The 20,417-nt window shown below is 39.6% G+C and overlaps 1 protein-coding gene across 7 annotated transcripts in view; it reads right to left on the minus strand.

The window, feature by feature from the left end:
• Positions 1 to 256: 256 nt before the first annotated feature.
• The window catches only part of tnca (tenascin Ca), an 84,255-nt gene continuing 64,094 nt past the window's right edge, over positions 257 to 20,417 (minus strand). For 2 of the 7 annotated variants that reach the window (XM_033646807.2, XM_033646806.2), the window contains 20 exons: positions 20,069 to 20,332; positions 19,295 to 19,696; positions 17,230 to 17,652; positions 15,965 to 16,240; positions 14,264 to 14,536; positions 13,825 to 14,097; positions 13,449 to 13,721; positions 11,215 to 11,523; positions 9,914 to 10,186; positions 9,517 to 9,639; positions 8,253 to 8,396; positions 7,988 to 8,107; positions 6,302 to 6,445; positions 6,073 to 6,203; positions 4,866 to 4,998; positions 4,341 to 4,492; positions 4,084 to 4,180; positions 3,830 to 3,991; positions 2,739 to 2,902; positions 257 to 1,030 (listed from right to left, as the gene is read on the minus strand). In XM_033646807.2, coding sequence (XP_033502698.2) covers positions 920 to 1,030; positions 2,739 to 2,902; positions 3,830 to 3,991; positions 4,084 to 4,180; positions 4,341 to 4,492; positions 4,866 to 4,998; positions 6,073 to 6,203; positions 6,302 to 6,445; positions 7,988 to 8,107; positions 8,253 to 8,396; positions 9,517 to 9,639; positions 9,914 to 10,186; positions 11,215 to 11,523; positions 13,449 to 13,721; positions 13,825 to 14,097; positions 14,264 to 14,536; positions 15,965 to 16,240; positions 17,230 to 17,652; positions 19,295 to 19,696; positions 20,069 to 20,332 — 4,247 coding nt within the window. In that variant the 3' untranslated portion in view covers positions 257 to 919. The remainder of the gene's footprint in view (positions 1,031 to 2,738; positions 2,903 to 3,829; positions 3,992 to 4,083; positions 4,181 to 4,340; positions 4,493 to 4,865; positions 4,999 to 6,072; positions 6,204 to 6,301; positions 6,446 to 7,987; positions 8,108 to 8,252; positions 8,397 to 9,516; positions 9,640 to 9,913; positions 10,187 to 11,214; positions 11,524 to 13,448; positions 13,722 to 13,824; positions 14,098 to 14,263; positions 14,537 to 15,964; positions 16,241 to 17,229; positions 17,653 to 19,294; positions 19,697 to 20,068; positions 20,333 to 20,417) is intronic. The other 5 variants (XM_033646808.2, XM_033646809.2, XM_033646810.2 and 2 more) reach the window with 5 other exon arrangements.

The raw sequence follows: 20,417 nt of genomic DNA on the forward strand, positions 1-20,417 counted from the left end.
TAACATTCCTACTATAGCTCATCAATTAACATGACCTGGGGACAGATAAGTCTATAAATAGGGAACTGAATCTGATGCTTTTCAAGAACAAAAATAATGAATATTTTTTGATACTTAGAGTCATTTGCTCTGTAACAGCACACATACAGTACAGCATACATGCCTGAGCAGTACTGTATGGATTGTAAACACTCCCATCTGCTGGACTGGAGGTGGAAGTCATTTAAATGTCTTAAAAAAAAGAGCTCACACACACTTTTATCAAACTAATATTTTTATTTGTATTGAAGGTTACAGAGCATCTTTCTATCAAAATAAGCAAACCAAAATTTAAATATGAATTCAGTGGTTTTAGTGGTTTCCAAATGGTCTTTTGGTTGTACAGTAATTACATGACATTTCATAGAGTTCATTTTATTCATTAAGATTTATCACTTTCTTAATTTATCCTGCTCAGTAACTCAGTTGAAGATGAAGGAATTGAACTATTTCAAAACTGAATTAACTTCCCGTTGCTTGAGGGGATGTGACGCCTTCTGACTATGTGCCCATGACATGTTACTGATTCAGTGGATCCATCTACACACAATTCTTCATATGATGTTTACAGATGTTTGGTCCCAATAACACATGTACTGTATGTCTATTCACGTTCCTTAAACTCACCACTGCTTTCGAATATATATACTCACACATACACAACAGTGCCAACTTGGGATGGCTACACAAAAACTGTTTGATTCTTTGGTGTAAATGTTACCATGTTCATTTTTCTCACAACCAGAATTTGACTTAAATTCAGTGTGATTGTCTTTTGTTTGTGTGTTTTTTAAGAGAATGAAGTTCATGACTGCCGACAAGGCCCGGGGGTGGGAGGGTGGTGAATGTAGATGAGGTGATGAGGACGGGGTTCATGGATCTACGATCGCTTTTTCCTGCTCTCAAAATTTCTGAAGTTGGCCGGCCTGATCTTCATCTCTGCAAATTCAATTGAGTGTTCGTGGCCCTTCCAGTGGAACCAGTTGATTCCCTGCAGAAATACAGAAGACAAACCATGGGAAAGAGCCTCACAATAGAGAGATCTCTAACACATCATCATGTCTCTCTAAACCACACACCATACCATGTGTGGACATGGAGGGGATTCTCCAGGAAAAAAATCTGGTTTGTGTCTTTATTACAACAAAAGAATGAGATGTAAACAGTTGCTTACACATCAGAAACATTGGACAGTGTGGAACATTTAATGTAGAGCACTCATTTTTGCATGAAAATGTAAAAAAAAAGCTGTGTTTTGGGAAATAGTGTGTAAAATGTTAGAGCAAGTACTAAAATATATACTCCCATCAGTTGTGTGGCACTTTATTTGTGTTATTTGTAATGATTCTATTAAAATATTGTTAATAACAGTAAAAATGCTATAATGAGACACTGGGGGAAGAGAGCACCATGGCTAATATTACCGCACTGTAATTTAAAAATACTTGTTACACTGACATTGCACATACTGTACATACTCTCCGTGTATATACACACATAGGTTTGTATGAATGTTCTATGTCTGTCAAGGGGCAACACCTCACATTTAAAAGGGAACTCCCCCCATTTTCAAAACTCATAGATATCATTCCTGTGATCTAAGACAGTCCTAATATGTTAGTAAACATAAACAACTATTTCCCAAATCCAAAAATTAGATTGTTAAAACTTAAGTATGTGATGTCATCAAGTATAAAGTCTGGGCTCTCTCCATAGACAGTGAATTTGGAAAGATGGTCTAGATGGCACTTAGGGCACCCAGGGGAACATTCTGAGTATATGGATATGTTTTCTGTTTCAAAACTGAGAACACTACAACAGAAAAAAGCTCCTTTGGGTATAAAAAATAAAACACATATTCTGTGGGTCCACAAAATCAGGCTCCCATTCACTGTCTATGGAGAAGCTCCAGACTTGACAACCTACATCACAAGTTTGAGACCTGAGAAAGAGTAGGTCATGATCACAAATATCCATTAAATTTTTGGCCATAAAATAATAAAATGGAATTCTTAATTTAAGCATTTTAGACATTTATGACAGCTACATGCACTATTTTTCAGTGCCTAAAAATCTGTACATCTTTGGGAAAAACATGATAATTGCCAAGGAAAAAGGCTCCTTTAGTGCCTTCACCCTAATTTGTATCTAAATGTTTTCCATTGTGTCTTCATCATTCTGAAACCAAAACACAACAAATGCTGAAGACGGATAATTTTTACTCCTGCCACCTACAAAGAGGCAAAAGTTGTCTGATGTTACTTTTTTTTAAGTTACATAACATGGGTAGGGTAGGAATTTGCGTACACAGCATTAATAATATGAAACCTTTTTGTTATTCTGTGCTGGAGTAGAGTTCACAGAATGAAGGTTTATCTGACAAACCTGTTACAGTCCATGCCATAATAATCTGAGCTGCTCTGATTGCAAATCAAGGATCCCCAACAATGCCAGGTAAATGTGGTCTTCAATACTCTGAATTGAAAATTAGGCACTCAATTATATTAGACTTCTTTATGCAGTAGCATAGGTTTGGGGCTTTTGAGAAGCATTCAGGGCTGAAGTCCCAGAAGCCACCCTGCCCCCATCCACCCACTCTGCCCCTGAATTTATTTCCCAGAGTGTTTCTCTGTTTGTTTTCTTATTTGTGTTACTTTAATAATCAGAGAATTTATGAAACGTGTGTAAACTGTACGTACCTTACTGTGACTGTTGTCACCGTATTTGCCCATGAGGTTGACACGATGACAGTTTTTATACCAAAAAGCACCTTTGTAGGACAAGGCGCAGTTGGTGACAGCAATATCGTTATCATTGTCGTAGGTAGAGAAGGGTCGACCCTGGTGGTATGTCATGGAGTCACCTGGTGATGATATTGACAAATGAAGCTCAGAAAACAAAGCTCTTGTGAACGCATAAGTTCATTTAATTAAAGACAGTCAGATTAGAGTAAGTAATGTCACAGTGTTTTTTTCTTAAGGAACTGATCAAGGAATATGTTGATTCATCTTCTTGCAGAGAGCTGGACCAGAACACTGATACCACTTTCATATCTGACATCAGCTTGTCAGTTTGGCTTAGCATAAAGACTGTAAACAGAGGGAAACAGCTGGCCTTGCTCTGTCCAAAGGTAATTAAATCCATCTTCTAAGGCAATACAACATTATATCTCATTTATTTAATCTGTGCAAAAGTTGAGGTGTAAAAGAGTTCTGTGTCAGACTGTAGACTGAATCACAATGTTTAATTACACTAACTTCCACAAAAAAAATCCCCAGATCACAAACGTAAAATCGAACAGTGCTGAGCAAATGCTGCCTCAATTAGTTAGTTTATAGCCACCAGAAAAGGCCCACCAAAGAAAAAAAAATATTATTGAGTTTAAGAGTGCGCTATATTTAGAATATTTTCACCGCTTTGGATCCTCTGCTGGTTTGCTGGCAACCTCACAGCGACAACAACAGCCCTAAAAGTTACTGCGCCCAGCCAAGAAACTCCAACTTGCCGTTATCACACTCTGAGTCTTCGTACAGATTAAACAAACTAGATATTAAGTGTTAATCAGTGAGCTTTAAAGCTGTTATTAGGTGGATTTTCTTAGTTTTAGGTGGAGCCAGGCGAGCTGTTTCTCCCCATTTCTATTCTTAATGCTAAGCCAAGCTAACTGGCTCCTAATATTTACTCAACAGATGTGAGAGTGGTATCATTTTGCTCATCTTACTGTCAGCAAAAAAAAGTAAATAAGTGTTGTCCCCAAAATGTCAAACTGATCCTTTAAAGTATTACCTACCTGCTGTTCCACTATACGCTCCTATGTAGATTTTATAGCGTGTTCTTGGCTCTGCAATCGTGAGCTTGTCATACTGAGCGTAGGCTAATTCCCCGTTGTCCCTCAAGTCTACTCGCAACTCATAATGGCCCGAATTTGTGATTTTATGGAGGTTGGAGAGACCTGTAATAATTTAATATGTGTTAGTTGGGAAGGGACTGAGAAGGAGAGAGAGAGAGGTGAGGTGTATATGACGAGATGAAGAGAGCTCTTACCCAGCCAGAACTCATCATTCATGTTACCAAAGCCAGCAGTGTAGTTCTTCCAGTTCCTGAAGAATTCCAGCTTTCCATTCTGGCGTCTGAGGAAAACCTGGAGAGGGCAGAGTGTCACAACAGCTTAACAATAATCATAACAAACAGCAGAGGTCACCGTGGTTGCTGTCTATCATTAGAGAAACAATGTGAAATCAATGTGAATTACAGCTTCAAAACTGCCTTTAAATCTGACTTCAGCAGGTTAATTCACTCACCAGCCACCCTCCACCATCTGTGGTCATGTCACAGTAAACCTGGATGGGCTGGCTCTCCTCTCCGCCCACGTAGATGGTGTACAGACCAGAGGTTGTCTCTCCATTCAGTAAAATCTGAGCACAGTCCTTAGGGCGTCTGTACAACTGTCCGACTAGAAGCACATATTAAAAAGACATCACGTTAGAGACTTCAGCCGACACAGCTGCTTTATCTTCAAGACAGAATACAGTATCATGTGAGAGTAAGGACTTTGGAAAGAAAAGGGAAGAAAGGAAAAACAAAGGGTTTTTCCATCGGAGCAGCTCAGACGGAATGAAAAATAAGCACAGGTGGAGTATCAGATTAAAGGAAAGGAATGTGCTTTAAAAAAATATCTTTCTACTGTGCATCTGGACTGTTGCATAACAAGTCACCACCTCTTTAAATGCTTAAAAAAAGTACCAGCACTTCATTTCCAGGTAATACACACAGGATTAAAAAACAAAAAAAAAAAGGTGTGTGCTTGCACATGTGTCCGTCCTTACTGGTGGTGAAGACAGTGGTCACATGACGGCTCCTCTTGGCTCCAGCAATGGCCTGCAGTTTGACATTGTACTCTGTGGAGCCGGTTAACTGAGCCATGCTGTAAGAGGATGCTGTCGGGCTCAGCACCACTTCCTGAATCCATGCACACACACATATATAGATATAGACAACGAAGGATTTACAAAGAGCAAGGCCACACTGGGGATACAACTACAGAGTGTGCACATTTTGCATTACTGCGAATAGGGCTGTATGGAATGTCATGTCTTTTATACACTGCTACCTATTATTACCTAGGTTTACAAATGAAGCTTCAAGTGTCTGTCATAATTTTTATGATGTATTCACCCTAAAAAATGTACTTACAAATTCTTCCACTTAAATAAAGTGATTTATCCACTTAAATGAGTCAGTCAGGAGCAAGACACACAGACTTTGTTGTTTTGCATCTCTTTGTGGTTTTCATGCATCCTTTTGTGGGTTTTTTGTCTTTTGGGGACTTTTTTGGTTATTTTTTGTCTCTTTGCAGTGCCTTTGCATCTCTTTGTGGTCATTTTGAGTCTCTTCCTGGTCTGTTCGTGTTACAGTAATTTAAGGGACATTTTGCAGATGAAGGCCAGGGGGTCCCTGGCACTTTGGGTCCCTGGGCCTGTGCCTGGTAGGCCTGTTCAGTAATCCATCCGTGGTGACTGCACTGAAAATGTTGTTTCTGGTTCATATAAATTTCACTTTAGTATGGACAACAACCAGAAGAGACTCCAAAACATGCTTGACACAGGTCATTCATCACTGTAAAATATATTTTGCTTTTCTTTATGAATTTGGTAATAATATTAAGATATGAGATGGGGGTAAAAAAAAAAAAAAAAGACTGGATTCATGAGCTATGGTGACAGAAAATCAAACCTTTAAGACAAACAATAACATTAACAATGTAAGATTTATGATGTGATTTGGTAGTGTCTGGCATTGAAGAGTAACAGGTTGGATGCAAGAGAAATAAAGTTTATAATTGATTGTCATTCCCTCAAAATAAAAAACAATGGCTGCCAGGAAGTTAGGAAGTCAGTCCAAACCCTGATGGCATGCTTTGGAAAGTGGTCGTCAGTGATGATGAGCTTACGCATTCTGTGGTTTTTGGGTTTAAACAAAATAATAAAACATCAGTATTGTCAGTGATTGAACTAATGATGGGGATGTACATACCCTGATTACACCATCAGCAGAGGAGAAGGTGAGTGTGTAACCCGTCACAGCAGCCTGCGGAGGTTTCCATGTGAGAGTCGCACTCTCAGTTTGAATGTTCACAGCTGTCAGATCACGAGGAGGATCCACACCTGAAAATACAACATCACAGTGCAGATTTATCATTCATTAAAATAAACAATAGTCAGTATAAGATTTAGCTTCAGGTCTTCTCTCTCTACGAGCCTACCGGTGGTGAATTCAGTCACAGCAGAGTCACTCTTCTGAGAGTCTTTCACAGCATGTACTCCAACTGTGTAGTGGGTTCCTGGAACCAGGGAGCCCATCTCAAACTCCACCGTGTTCCCAGAAACAGTCTCCACCACTGGGGACACTGAAAGGCAGGACACATCAATAAATCAAACCACACAACCAAAGTAAAGCAAAATGTATCTTACACACACTTCAGTACTTTGTGGAAAGAAAGCAGGGAGGCTAAAAGAAATCCTACTTTTCTACTGGTGAGATTTTACTACATACAGCTACAGTAGGTAAACTTTATGTTAGAAAAAAAAATATTTTTGTTATATTGCTGAAACTGTAACCATATCCTCACAGTACTACATGAGACAGATCATCTATTAAAAAATCTGGTTTCTCTGGCTCCTCCTAGTGCTCCTAATGGCATTTGCAAGACTCCCGAGCTATGATTAGTCGTTTTCATTCGGCTGCTGTGGATTCTTGCAAATGCCATTAGGAGCACCAGGAGGAGACAGAGAAACAGGATTGTTTTTACAGCTTATCTGTCTCCAACGTATTCTCACTCCCACTTCCTCATATGTCACTGCTTGTTAATGCGCTAGGTATCCTGGGTACATCTGTTGTTGACGTTCTGGGAGGCCATGTCAATTTACGCCTGTTACATGCATTGTGTATTTTCAAAATACACTTCTATTTTCACAGGAAATGCACAGTTTCTGATCATTAAATGCCTACAGTCTGTTTCAAATAAACTAAGGTTGGTAAAACACCTCGTGTTTATGTTTATTTACTTGTGCAAAAAAAGCATGTGGTTAGGTTTGGGCAAAAAACATCATGGTTTGGCTCAACATTCATATGGGACGTCATCACAGGGCTCTTGGGTGAAAGTCTGGTGTTTGCTGGACCCATCCACCACCCCTCCCGCCTGCCCTATGGGGACTCTCCAGCTCCTTAAGTTACATTGTTTTGTTGCCATCCAGCAGCGTTATAAACTGATGTCGCTGAGTGGTGTAATCATATCGCTATGATAGGAGGGTTTTTTCTCATCAGTGTCTGACGATTTAGGAATGAGAACGGGTTGCTGTCTCCTGTACTACTGTCAGGATATCAAAAAAGTCAAAAAGTTGTTTTTATAAGAGTTAGTTACTGTAGCTTTAATGCTACTACAATACTTGTACTATGGTTTTGTACATACATATTCTACTGCATTGATTCCACCTGCGTACTTACTGTTTACAACCTGTTTACATCTCAGTATATTTATTTTTCACTACATGTTTTTAAGATATTTATCCATTCCAGCATATATGTTTATTGCTACCTGTCTATACCTGTACACATTACAATATATATATAATAGTTTTATCCATCACAGTATATATATTTAGATGTATACTTCTTTACAACCTGTTCTCATTAGGTATACATACTTCATTATTGCACCCAGTTTACATTACAGTTCATGTGTTTCACTATCTCTCACCAGGCTTCAACAGTATTATAATTTACTTTTGAATTTTATTTCCTATTACATTATATTCCTATATTTTAGCTGCTGTACTATTTTTAGATCGTAAATACACTCTGTTCAACTTGTGTGACTGATTTGATGAATTAAGTGCCTCAATGTAGGGCTTATGCAGGTAAATAAAATGAGAAATGAACAGAAGCACACCTGAATCACCACTGTAAGTAATGGTGTAGCCTTCTACAGTGGCCACAGATGGTTGCCACAGCAACAGGGCTGAAGTGTCAGTGACATTAACTGCAGTGAGACCCTGAGGCCTGTCCAGAGCTGGAGGACACAAAAAACAAGAACACAGTCTTCAAGAGAGGAACAGCCTCAATTCAATTTTCTACGAACTGAATCCAACGTCGGTACAAGTCAGGAGGACTGGCTCAGAGGGGCTGTATATGAGAAGAAGAATAAAAAAGCCAACCTGTGATCACAGTGTCAGTGCTGGGGTCACTTTCCTCCAGACCCTTCACAGCACTCACAGTCACTTGGTACAGTTTGCCAGGGAACATATTGGGAAGGATAGCCTCAAACATGCTGCCATCCACAGTCAGTGTCATTGGGCTTCCTGTGGAGGGAGAAAACATATTTTACAAATAAAACATGAGAAAGGTGCCTGTAGTGACAAGTTTCATCTACCAGTGCAATGTCCACACACAAAAGTGTTTATCCTTTAGTTTCTCTATTTATGTATTCTTGTTTCTGTCTTTGTGCTGCTGCAACAACCAAATTGGGGATCATTAAACAACTAGCCTGGACAAAATTTGACTTTGATGGTGGTGCTAGATGAATGTCAAAAAACTACAATTACCACCTCGCAGTGGTATGCCTCCGCCAGCCAGTCAAATTATAGTTTACACCCATGTCTGCCCAGACTCTTATGGATGTTTCTGCAAAGAAACTATGAATTCTAAAAAACTAAGCTAAACTAAACCAAGCAGCACAGAAGATCTATACAAACAGCAAAGTCTTAACATAGACACCCACCATGTGTGTCACTAAGTCAGTATCCGACCAAATGTCTTCCCCTCTGTTTCTGAAATACGTAGAATAATGGCAAGAAATGTGTTTTTGTAGAACATTATGATGTCACAGGGAAGCTGACCTTTGACCTTTTGGACATGAAAAGTCATCACCTCATCATTTTATTCTATTAGACATCTGATCAGCTGAAATGCTGTCTTAATTTGTGTAGAATTTTTTGCGTTATGGCCTAAAACATGTTTTGTGAGTCCAAGTGGATATTTGTGCCAAATTTAAAAAAAATTCCTCAAGGCTCTTTTTAGATATCACATTCATGGGAATGGGTGGGACGGACAGACAGACAACACGAAAACATAATGCTGCCAGCCATGGCTGCTGCCAGCAACGAGGCATAAAAATAAGAATGTCAACCTCATGGTGGTACTAGAGGGAATGTAAGAAGACCAACAAAGTCAGTAGGATTTATCCTCTGGGGATCATGAATGTTTGTACACAATTTCATGACAATCCATTTGATAGTTGTTGAGATTTTTTAGTCTGGATCAAAATGGCGGAATGACTGACCGCCATCCCTAGTCACAACTCTACGCTCAACTCAAGGTAAACCATGATTGAAATACTTATCAAATAATTAAAACTAAACTAAGCAACTGAATTCAGGTTGAAAATGATATTTAAACCTAACAAACCAATTTGCCACTCACCTCCTTCAAAGGGTACATAGGTGATTCGGTAGCCATCCACTGGAGAGCGAGGCATGGACCAGTGAACTATGGCTGAGGAGTCAGTCACGTCAGAGAAGCTGAGTCCTCTTGGAGTGCTCAGGCCTAGTAAAGCACACAAGGATATGCGCAGACAGGAAAGCAGAATAAAAGGTGAATTAAAGTGAAGAAAATGTGGCCCATAACATCACAAGAATACAAGAAATCTGTGAGTTTGGAGGATCCCAAAAGACCATTTCCCATTAGACACAGAGTTAAGCCTGAACCAGAGGAATAAAGATGATTAGTGGGATTGTGGATTCAGTTCTCAGACTGAACACCAAAAAGTTTAATAGTTAGTAAAATTGAACACTTGGCTGTATTTTTTTAATACATATACCTGTCTGAGCAACCCCAGTAACAGGCTGGGAGCGTTGGTCCAATGTGACACCATAAAGCTCAATTTCATACTCGCTGCCACTCATGAGTCCAGTGAAAACCTTGGTTCGTTCATCGCCACGGACGCTGTACTCCTGAGGGTGGGCTAATCTTTTGCTGTCTCTTATTTTGATCATATATCTATCAAACAAGTCTTCATCAGCCGTCCACGACAAACGGAAACCATCAGCTGTGATGTCCGAGACAAAGAGATGCTCCACCTCTGGCTCAGCCTCTGATTAGACAAGGAAACAGAACGTTGCTGTAGGTTTGGTGTTTTCCCAGAAATATTCATCAACTTCTGAAGAAGTATGGAAGAAGTCAGCCATCAGGCAAGAAGGTTCCCTGGTGGCAGGCAGGGTTATACTCCGGCCACCTCTGACCGGCCATGCTCAGGCGTCCGTTAGTGTACAGTAAATCAGTTAAGATCACAGCACACGGGCTACAAAGCTTTGGGTGAATTAAAAAGACAAGAGGCTTTTTGTAAATGTTTATTTATGCCAGTTAACAGGGTCACATTCCTTAAAACGGGTCTGTTGGGACGGATTCCAGCAGACACCGGTTGAGACGAGGTCCCCATGCGTCTTCAAGGCCAGCCTTGATGCAGTCAGTGCATTCAAAGAAAATGAAACAAATGAGATTAGGAGTTAAATCAACTGACATTTCATGCTCAGAATGTCTTGTTGATTCTTCAGTGTTTTCCCACGTCTGAGTATTGTTTTATTCAGTGCCCTTTCAGCCTGATTGATAAAGGTAGCAGCATGGTGAGAGTAACTTTAAAAAAGACGTCCACGGACATCTGTGTGATGCCAATCAGAAATCTGAAGGAAAACACATTTTAAAATATGAAAACAAACAAATATGCTTGCTCATATTTTGGAGGTACAGAAGAAACAGATGGGGAGTTCCACATCTCTTCCTCCCAGTGACGAAGCGAATGCTTAAAATGAAAAGAAAAGTGAGATCATTCTGGAAAAGAGTTGTGTTATAAATCTGAGTTAGGGTTAGGTAACTGAAGCTTCACCATCAAAACATGGCAGTAAATGTACAAATGCTCAAGTGAATTTTGTGAAATTATGTCTTGTATTATTTTAAATTTCCATACAAAAGCAAGAATATCAGATAATTATGCCATTTATAGAGCTGCCAGGTTGTGATGGTCAAACTACAGAGCTGAATCATGAAGTTTAATGTTCATCCATGTACAGTAGTTTATGCTCTTTAGTCAGACAAGGGGACCTTGCAGCGCACTGTAAGTGGTACCTGTCACAGCCACTGTAGTCAGAGGCCGAGAGAGAAGCCCTGACTCTGATACCCCGGTCAGCCTGACCTCATAGCCTATGCCGGTGATGAGGCCCCAGATGTCCAGGTGACTTTGGTTTCCTGGTACAGTGAACTCCTGAGGCTCCAGCAGCCAGCCAGAGTCTGTCACCACTATGTGGAAATATCTGAAGCCTCCACTAGAGGGGGCTAATGCCTCCTGCTGCTGCTGCCTCTTCACCTCCCACGACACACGGAAGCCATAGGGGGTTATGTTGGAAATGGTCAAGTTTTCCACTTTGGGCAAAGGAGCTGAAGGGGGAGTGGGTTTGGATTTGTGTGTGTGTGTGTGTGTGTGTGTGTGTGTGTGTGTGTGTGTGTGTGTGTGAGAGAAGGGAACACATGTGGGAGGGGGAACAAGATTCCATTAGATAATGTGTGCAATGGTTGCAAAACCAAATAGAAAATCTGTTCTTCCTGTGAGCTTATCAGTTTTAAATGTTTGAGAAGGGAACATCTGATCTGAACATCGCCTACATTTAAAGGCCAAAACACATTAAGGGCAAATTTTGCATGCATCACAGTGCATCACAGTGCAATCAATGCACTTGGACTTGAAGCTTGGATTTGGGCTGAGAATGAGCGATGACACGACAAACCATCTCCACCAGAAATCATGTCAGTAAGGCAAGGATGTTATCCAAGGCAATTAAGATGTACATCACAAGATGTGAAGACAAAGATCTTCTTAAAGAAAAATGATATGGCAAAAGTCAACAGACATCTAGCGGCCATTAGTGGTACTGCATCTTATTGTGGCTTTAGAGTTAAGCCCTGATTACTGCATGACTTGCTGATGTTTTTACAAGTGCACTATAAAATCAAAGTATAATCAATGCCAGCTCTTTATCCAGTGGTGGAAAGTACCTAAATACAGATTAAAGATAAAGATTATTAAGACAAAATATTATTATTATTAGTTACATTATTAAAATGATGTAATCATGACTACATATAAAATTATTATCCAGTAATGTAATATATACCGTATTGTTCTGGAATGGGCTATTCTGCATAATGATTAGTATTACTTTCGGTACTTAAAGTACAATTTTATGCCAATACTTTGATACATTTATTTTACTTGTAAGAGAGCACTTCCACACTCCAGTATTATCACTTTTACTTAAAGGTCTGGTGTATTTGATTTTGTGGCATCTATCGGTGAGGTTGCAGAGCTGAAACTTCTCCCACATGCCAAGTGTATAGGAGAATTACACTGGCCGATGCAATAACGTTGAAAACACGAATGGCCCTACCTAGAGCTAGTGTTTGATTTGTCCGTTTTGGGCTGCTGTAGAAACAACATGGCAGACTCCATTAAAGAGGACCTGCTCTGTATGTAGATATAAACTGCTTATTCAAAGTATCACTTCATTATTGTATTTTATAAGATATTCATGTGATTCCTTGTCACAATTTGCATATGCATTCTTGAGTTATGGCCAAAAACATGTTTTGTGAGGTCCCAGTGACCTTTGACCACCAAATCTTAATCAGTTCATCAATGAGTCCAAGTGGACATTTGTGCCAAATTTGAATAAACTACCTTGAGGTGCTTGAGATATCACATTCACAGGAATAAGACGGACACAAGGTCACAGTGACCATGACCTTTGACCACCAAAATCTGATCAGTTCATCAACAAGTCCAAGTGGACGTGTATGCCAACTTTGAAGAAATTCCCTCAAAGTATTCTAAGATATCGCCTTTCCAAGAACAAGACAAATAAGGTTACAGTGACCTTTGACTACGAAAATCTAATCAGTTTACTGTAAGTCCAAGTGGACATTTCTGCCAAATCTGAAGAAATTCCCTTGAGGCCTTCCTGAGATATCGTATTCACAAAAATGGGATGGGTGGATGTATGGATGGATAAACGGACAACCCGAATCTATAATTCCTCCAGCCACAGCTCTCATTGGCGAGGAGGCATAAAAATGCTACCAGACTATGAAAACAGAAGGTGCTAATGATGCGTGCCAAATTTGCTCTTAATGCATTTCAGGCTTAGACCTACAGATAACACATATTCTTTCAAGTTGCAACAAGAGAGAGAGACTACAGTAATCTAAAGGTACTTTAGTCCATTAAAAGTATTGATGCAAAACCTCTTTACAAACCATTTACAGCTACAAGTGATGAGAGTGTAAGATATGGGTAAAATGCGCAGTACCTGTAATGGCATGGGCTAACACAGAGGGAGTGTGGCGCCCATGAGAGATACCGTACAGTTCAATATCATAGCCTGTGGCATCCATCAGGTTAGAGACTGTAATGTTACGGGCTTCACCAGGCAGTGTGAACTCCAGCGTATCAGACTGCTGCTCAGGGTCACTGACCCGGATAACGAAGCCATCAAAGTGGCCTGACACAGTGCTCCAGGACAAGCTGAGGTTATGTGGGCTCACAGATGAAGCAGCTATGGGTCCCAACTGTGGGACATCCTCTGAACAAAAAAAGAAAACGACTTCTCAGTTATTGTTGTGCTGTTAAATATTACAATGTGTTTGCTACATGCAGTGTAAAAAGATGTGCATGTAATGTGATACCTGTTGTAGCTACATCAAACAGGGGCGGCGTGCTCTGGTCGCCAGTGCTGGCGTACAGCTTTATGTTGTAGCGTGTGCTCGCTTTAAGCCCAGCCATGACTGTGGAGCGCACATCTCCTGGCAGAGCGCGCCCCATTGCCTGCGAGGGCAAAGCAGACTCTCTGACTTCTACTATAAAGTTATCAAAAGCCTTCTTTCCTGTCCGCCATGACAGAGAAAATCTGTCTGAGGTAATGTTAGAAACAACTAGCCTGGACAAATCAGGCTCTTCAGCTACAGGGGGGGAGAGAAACATATAAAATATATTCATTTACCAAAATAGAAAGCATGTATTTGTCTCTATGTATACAGGTCCAAGGAAACTTGACAGTGCAGATAAGAAGATTTAAAAGCTCATAACAAAAATGCCTATTCTTTGTAATACACAAAATCAAAATACCTGTTGATGCAACAATGCTGAGAGCACTTGTTCGGGATCCCTTGTATGTCCCATATAAGTAGGCTACATAGTCAGTGCTGGGCCTGAGCCCTGTGACATCATGGGACTGTACAGTGTGGGATATGTTATATTCCTTTGGCTCCATCAGCCAATCAGAATCAATTATCTCCAGGATAAAACCATCAAATTCTCCTTCAGTGCCATTCCAGTAGATTGAAAAGCTCTCTGATGTTAAGTTTGAGATATACAGTTTGCCAAGCACTGGTTGATTCACTAGAGAAAGAAATCATTATTAGACTTTAATTTAAAAAAAAATGAAAAGAAAAAACATACTGATCGAGTTAATAAATTACTGGTAGCTGGTTGTTTTGATTTGTCGTGTAAAAACGTGTAAAGTGTTACAGGAAACTCACCACCACCAACTTGCAATTCCTGATAGTCTGAGTGACTTAAAAGATTAAATGCATGCATGTTTTTAACTTGGCAGCTTTAATTTTAAACCAATTATGCTTACCTAATAAAAAAATATGATAATAAATAGATAGAAAAAATGTAATGCCAAGGGGAAAAACACAAAAGCCCTCATAGTAAATAGCTGAAGAATTCTGGGCTGCAAGTTGAAATGGATGAAGTGCTGATTTTAATGTGAAAATGTGGCAGAGGAGGAAATGAAATAGGATTAAAAGTGTCTTTCATGCATGAGGAGAAAGATCTGATCATGCATTTGATGTGTTAATACTGAGGACAAGATCAACTCTGCATAATGTTGCACCAGAGCAATTCAAATCAGAACAGGACAGCTACAGAGAAAGCTTAACATATAAAACCTTTTCTTTTTTACATGAAATGAGAAATATGCATGCAAACATGCAGCAGATAAATTAGTCGTCATTCAGGTGTAAAACAAGGTGGCGATACTGTTAACCTCAGATTATATTATTAGCTTTTTACCTTGATAATGACAAGTAGATTTAATCATTTGCCACCTAGTAGTTCAAAAGGAAATGAGGATATTTACTTTGATGCTATGAATAAGAATCGACAAAACTATCTCACACAAACTCGCAGAGCTCAAATGTTGCTAAAACTCACATGTGAGCAGATCCATGAGCAAATGATCCCTCAAGGTTAATCAATTATACACTGAATGAGTGTTGATGGGATGAAATGAGATGGTCACGCTGTCATGGTGTGACAGGCGTGAGGATGAAAGTTATTGGTTTTGCTTTCGCAATCATTGCAGCACATCAGCATCAAACCTCACCACGATGCAGGGGATGGTAGAGAAGGGGGGAGGGGGGCTTCATGCACTTTGGTAACTGGGACGAAGGGAGCAGATCGAGGGGCATTTGAGGGGCGTTTGCTTTGCTCAGTGATGCGGCACAGGTCCCCATCACCCTGCCCTCTCTCAGCTAGACAGAAACAGTGGCTGGAGGGTAAAGAATGGTTCATGGCATGTTGGTTAAGATGAAGCAGTGCCCTGTAGTCAGGGGATTGGACAGTGATGACAAAACAGAAATCAGGTTATGCTGTTCTTGATTCATGCAGCGAGGTGTGGACACTCCACTGTGAGTGGGACAACAGAGGGTCTGTGTATGCTTCACAGACACCGACTGAAACAGAAAGTTAAAAATCAAAAGGAAGGAAAGAACATTAAGAGTTAGAGGACAAAAACGCTGCAACGCTGCAAGTTGCAGGTACCTGTGGTGGCGTCAGCATACACGGGTTCAAGGAAGGAGCCCTCATACATCCCAAACAGGCCAACCATGTAGCTGGTGTTGGGATTCAGCCCAGAGATGCCCAGGCTGAAAGCGTCTCCAGACAGACTGAGGTTTTGGCTCTCTTCGAAATTGTCCAAGTTTGTTACCTCTATGACAAAGCTGTCAAATTCCCCACCAGTGGGGCTCCAGGACGCAGTGAAGCCGTCCCATGTAATGTCAGAGATGGTGAGGTTCACCACCGTGGGCCTCAGCTCCTCTGGTAGATAGACAGATCAGAGTTGGGTCAACTGAATGGCAAGATGGATTGTAAAACTTACTCTCACATAGCTTTTTGATTTTTCACATAATTCATCACAAAAGTACGGTGGAGTATTTGGGCCAGGGTCAGTGAAAAAAAAAAAACAGATTTCAGGATAAACATAAAAAAACAACTACAAAAACTACATAAAAAAATTAGGAGGAAAAAAGGTAGATTTGGGAGGGAAAAAAAGATGACTTTAAATCCTTTTTTCAAAATTCACTATCCTGAAACTTAGAATACTACGACTTTATTCTCAAAATTGTCTTTAACTTATCTAATTAATTATTTAATTAAATTATTATGACTTCAATCTTGAAATAATGTCTGGTTTCTCATAAACTTACAACTTAATTCTTGAAATAATTTTTTCTTGAAATATTACGAGTTTTATCTTGAAAAAATATGACTTTAATTCTGAAATATTCAAACTTTTTCTGGAAAAATTATAACTTTAATCTTGAAACAACATGACTGTTTTCTCAAATTATGAGAATTTGAATCCTGAAATATTACGATGTCAATCTTCTCAAATTTAACCATGAAACATTGTGATTTTAATCTTAAAATAGTACCTCTTAAATCTTTCAGTGTTGTGAATTTAATCTTGAAATTTTACAATTTTAATTTTGAAATATTATGACTTTAATCTTCAAATAACATGACCACTTTTCTCAAATTATTAAGACCTTAATCTTGAAATAATACACTGTTTTTGAGCGTACAAGACTAATCTTGAAATGTTACGATTATCATCTTGAAATAATATTTCTAGAAATATAATTTAAATGTCTTTTCACAGTTTTGTGGTCCAAATACTCCACAGTAAATCAGAGTCACAGTCTGTGCTGCAATCCTGAGATATTTAGTGCTTAAAAAATAAGTGGGTGTGATGATGATTTGTTGTGATGAATGCCTACAAAAGAAGAAATATTTGCTCCATGTACCTGTAGTAGCAAACACTTTGAGAGGTAATGATCTCTTTCCTTCCACCAGCCCTTGCAATGTAATTTCATAGTGTGTGGAGGGGGACAAACCCTCTATTTCAGCCCTCCTCACACCTCCTGGTACTCTGGTCACATGAGTTTGTGTCACCCCTGACGGAGCACTGAGCTCCACCAAAAAGCTCTCAAATGCTTTGTCAGGCGCCGACCAAGCCAGGCTCACACCGGTGGAGGTGACATTAACCGTGAGGTCCCCCAGTACATCCAGACTCGAGGTTTCAGAGCTCACCGCACCAGTATCAGAAGTGTTTATATGACGGAAGGGATCTGGGGTTTGAACTACTTTAATATCCAGGGCAGTTGTTGGGGTAGTTGGGGCATCTTTGATGCTCAGTGAAAGAACATCTGGAGAGGTAGGCTTGGGTGCTACAATGAATAAAAGCAGGTTAAACAATGAATTTGTTACCGGCTCTGCTGATGACTGAAACATTACCTGTGAAGAAAAAACTGGGTTAAAATACAAGATACTGTATTCAGATCAAATCATTCTTTCCTTGATATACCTTACTCTCTTATTTTCTCGCCTCTTATCATCCCAGTTTTCCAGGACCGCGGTTCATGTCACCAAGCAACAGCTAACACATTAATGGCACTCGAGTCAGTGCCATTAATTTTTGAAGCATCCGAGTAGTCCACCAGAGTGGAAGTACACAGTTGTCTTCAAATAGATGATGAAGCCATGCACAGCCGTTTTTGTTGCTGCTGTCTTAAAGACAGATTGTTCTGAGTCACTTGTTTGACATGCCAGTGACATACGTTGTAATTTTCTACTGACTGCTGGAGAATCATTTAATTGTGTAAATAGGACTGAAGATGATGAAAATTGTGGATGAAATTAGTGGAGCAGGCTTTCAGGGAGCAGAATAGTTGCATTTAAAAGCTCAAATGCAGGAAGAAATCGTGACAGCCAGTGTACTGTAACCAGTTGTATCTGAACATATCAATGTATCCCTGTTGATTTTAAATGTCAGTGAAAAGCTGAAGGATGAAACATTTCTTTAGGTGCTGAGAAAATTCTCCTGTTTCTTAAGCTAAATACATTTTTAAAAACCCTCTTGGATCAGCTGGAGAGAAAATGGTTCCTTCATGAAACTGCTCACAACAAGGTCTGTGGATTATATTGAGTATATGGGTTATTACTTCTGGAAAGAGACATTGATGTTGAGTTTTTCAAATGTATTTTTTTGGTGCTCTGTGCAACACAACTGAGTGAGACAGCTCTACAGGTACAAACAATATATATAGTGCTATAGTGCTATGCTTATACTTAAGTAAAGGATCTAAATACTCGAATATTATGACTTTAATTTTGAAATAATATGACTGTTTTCTTAAAATATTATAAAACAATATAGACTTAAATCGAGAAACATTACAACTTTAATCTTTATATGTCACGACTGTAATCTTGAAGTTTTTTGACTTTACTTCTGGAAATATTACGACTTTAATCTTGAAATAATATTACTTTAATATTGAAATGTTATGACTTTAAACTTAGAATACTACAACTTTAATTTTAAAATAATGCATTTTTTTTCAAAATATTATTCCACCTTTTTTTCTTGGAATTTAAGGATCTGACAAATTCTCCCACCACTGGGGGGGATAGAGTTTCCACGTTAAATTTCTTCTTGTCTTTGAATTTTGTGAAGCAACATTCTGCCGCGATACTGAAGCCACATGAGATGACAAATGGGATGAGATGAAAATGAGAGTTTTTTGTTTTTCTTTGTTTGGTTCTTTATGAAAATATAATCATGTCTGATGGGGTCTGCCTTCACACTGTGTCATGCCAAAAGTTATGCAGATGACGGATGCAGTAAAAAAAAAAACAAAAAAACATTTCTTTGCTGGGGAATCTCAGTGAGTAAAACACCAGCATGCAAGTCATATTGTTTCTCTGATCTAACTCTATAAATCAGAACTTTTCCACTGAGGAGAGAAGCTGTTAAAAAAAAAACAACGGGATAAAGTGTCTCTAATAAACTAAAAGAGAATCTTATACCTGTGACTGCAACAGCTTCAAGTAGCGCAGATCTCTGGCTACCGGCAATTCCATAAAGTTTTATTTGATATTCTGTCGATGCATTCAGGCCCTGGATTCTAGAGCCATTGGCATCTCCAGGAAGTTGGAACTTTCTCACATCCCATAAACGCTGAGTGTCTTTACATTCTACTGCCAAACTATCATAGACACTGTGAGCGTTTAGCTTCCACGAGAGGTCAAATCCATCAGGCGTGATGCCTGAGATAGTCAGTTTCTCAAGCTCATCCTCGGGCTCCGTCCCAACTGGGAACTGGGACTCTAAGGGGTCTAAATACACAAAGCTAATGACATTGTCCTCCGAGCCTGTAGGAGTCGTTAGCTCACGGTCATCTGAGTCAGCTAAATAAAATGTGAAAGAGGCTACAAGAAAAACAAAAAGGCACAAATCAAGAAAGCATCATGTAGGTGTAAGTGCATCTCATTTTCTTGGTGTTTGTTGGCTGCAGATTTAATTCCCAAGTCATTACAGCTTTACAAGTAATTCTAAATTTAAGTTTAGTTGCATTCGTTTAAAATACACCAGCTGAATACTGATGGACTTTGATGTAGAACACAAACAACTGCTGAACTCTAAACTCCAAAATCTAAACAACTGAACAGAAAAAGGAACTGAAGAAGTTCTGAGAGACATAGCAGCATATTTTGCATGACAAATCAGTGTTCATCCTCCTTTAAAGGCATGTGTTATCATTATTCTACGATCATACTGTGGTAAAATTGTCCCCCACCCACCTGTAGATGCAGATAAGGTGACAGGTGTGCTCCTCTTGAGCCCCCTCTCCGCAGCCAAAGTGATGGTGTAGGTCATTCCAGGAGTCAGGTTGGACAGGACATAGCTAGTTGCTGTGGCTGGGACCTCCACCACTTCGGCCTGGCCATCTCTGGGGACGTACACCAGCTTGTAGGCGCCGACCTTGGCCCGAGGTTTCTGCCACCTCAGGGTGAGGGAGGTCTCTGTAGATTCCAGCTCTTCAAAATTTCTGGGAGGGTCGATATCTAAAAGAAATATTAAGCGTGTAAAATTGCCTGGCGGTAAATCTCTCTTCACCTCTACTGCATGCTCAACACACATCATAAATCA

The sequence above is a fragment of the Epinephelus lanceolatus genome, chromosome 19 (genome assembly GCF_041903045.1).
Source record: "Epinephelus lanceolatus isolate andai-2023 chromosome 19, ASM4190304v1, whole genome shotgun sequence".
In the NCBI taxonomy this organism is placed as follows: domain Eukaryota; kingdom Metazoa; phylum Chordata; class Actinopteri; order Perciformes; family Serranidae; genus Epinephelus; species Epinephelus lanceolatus.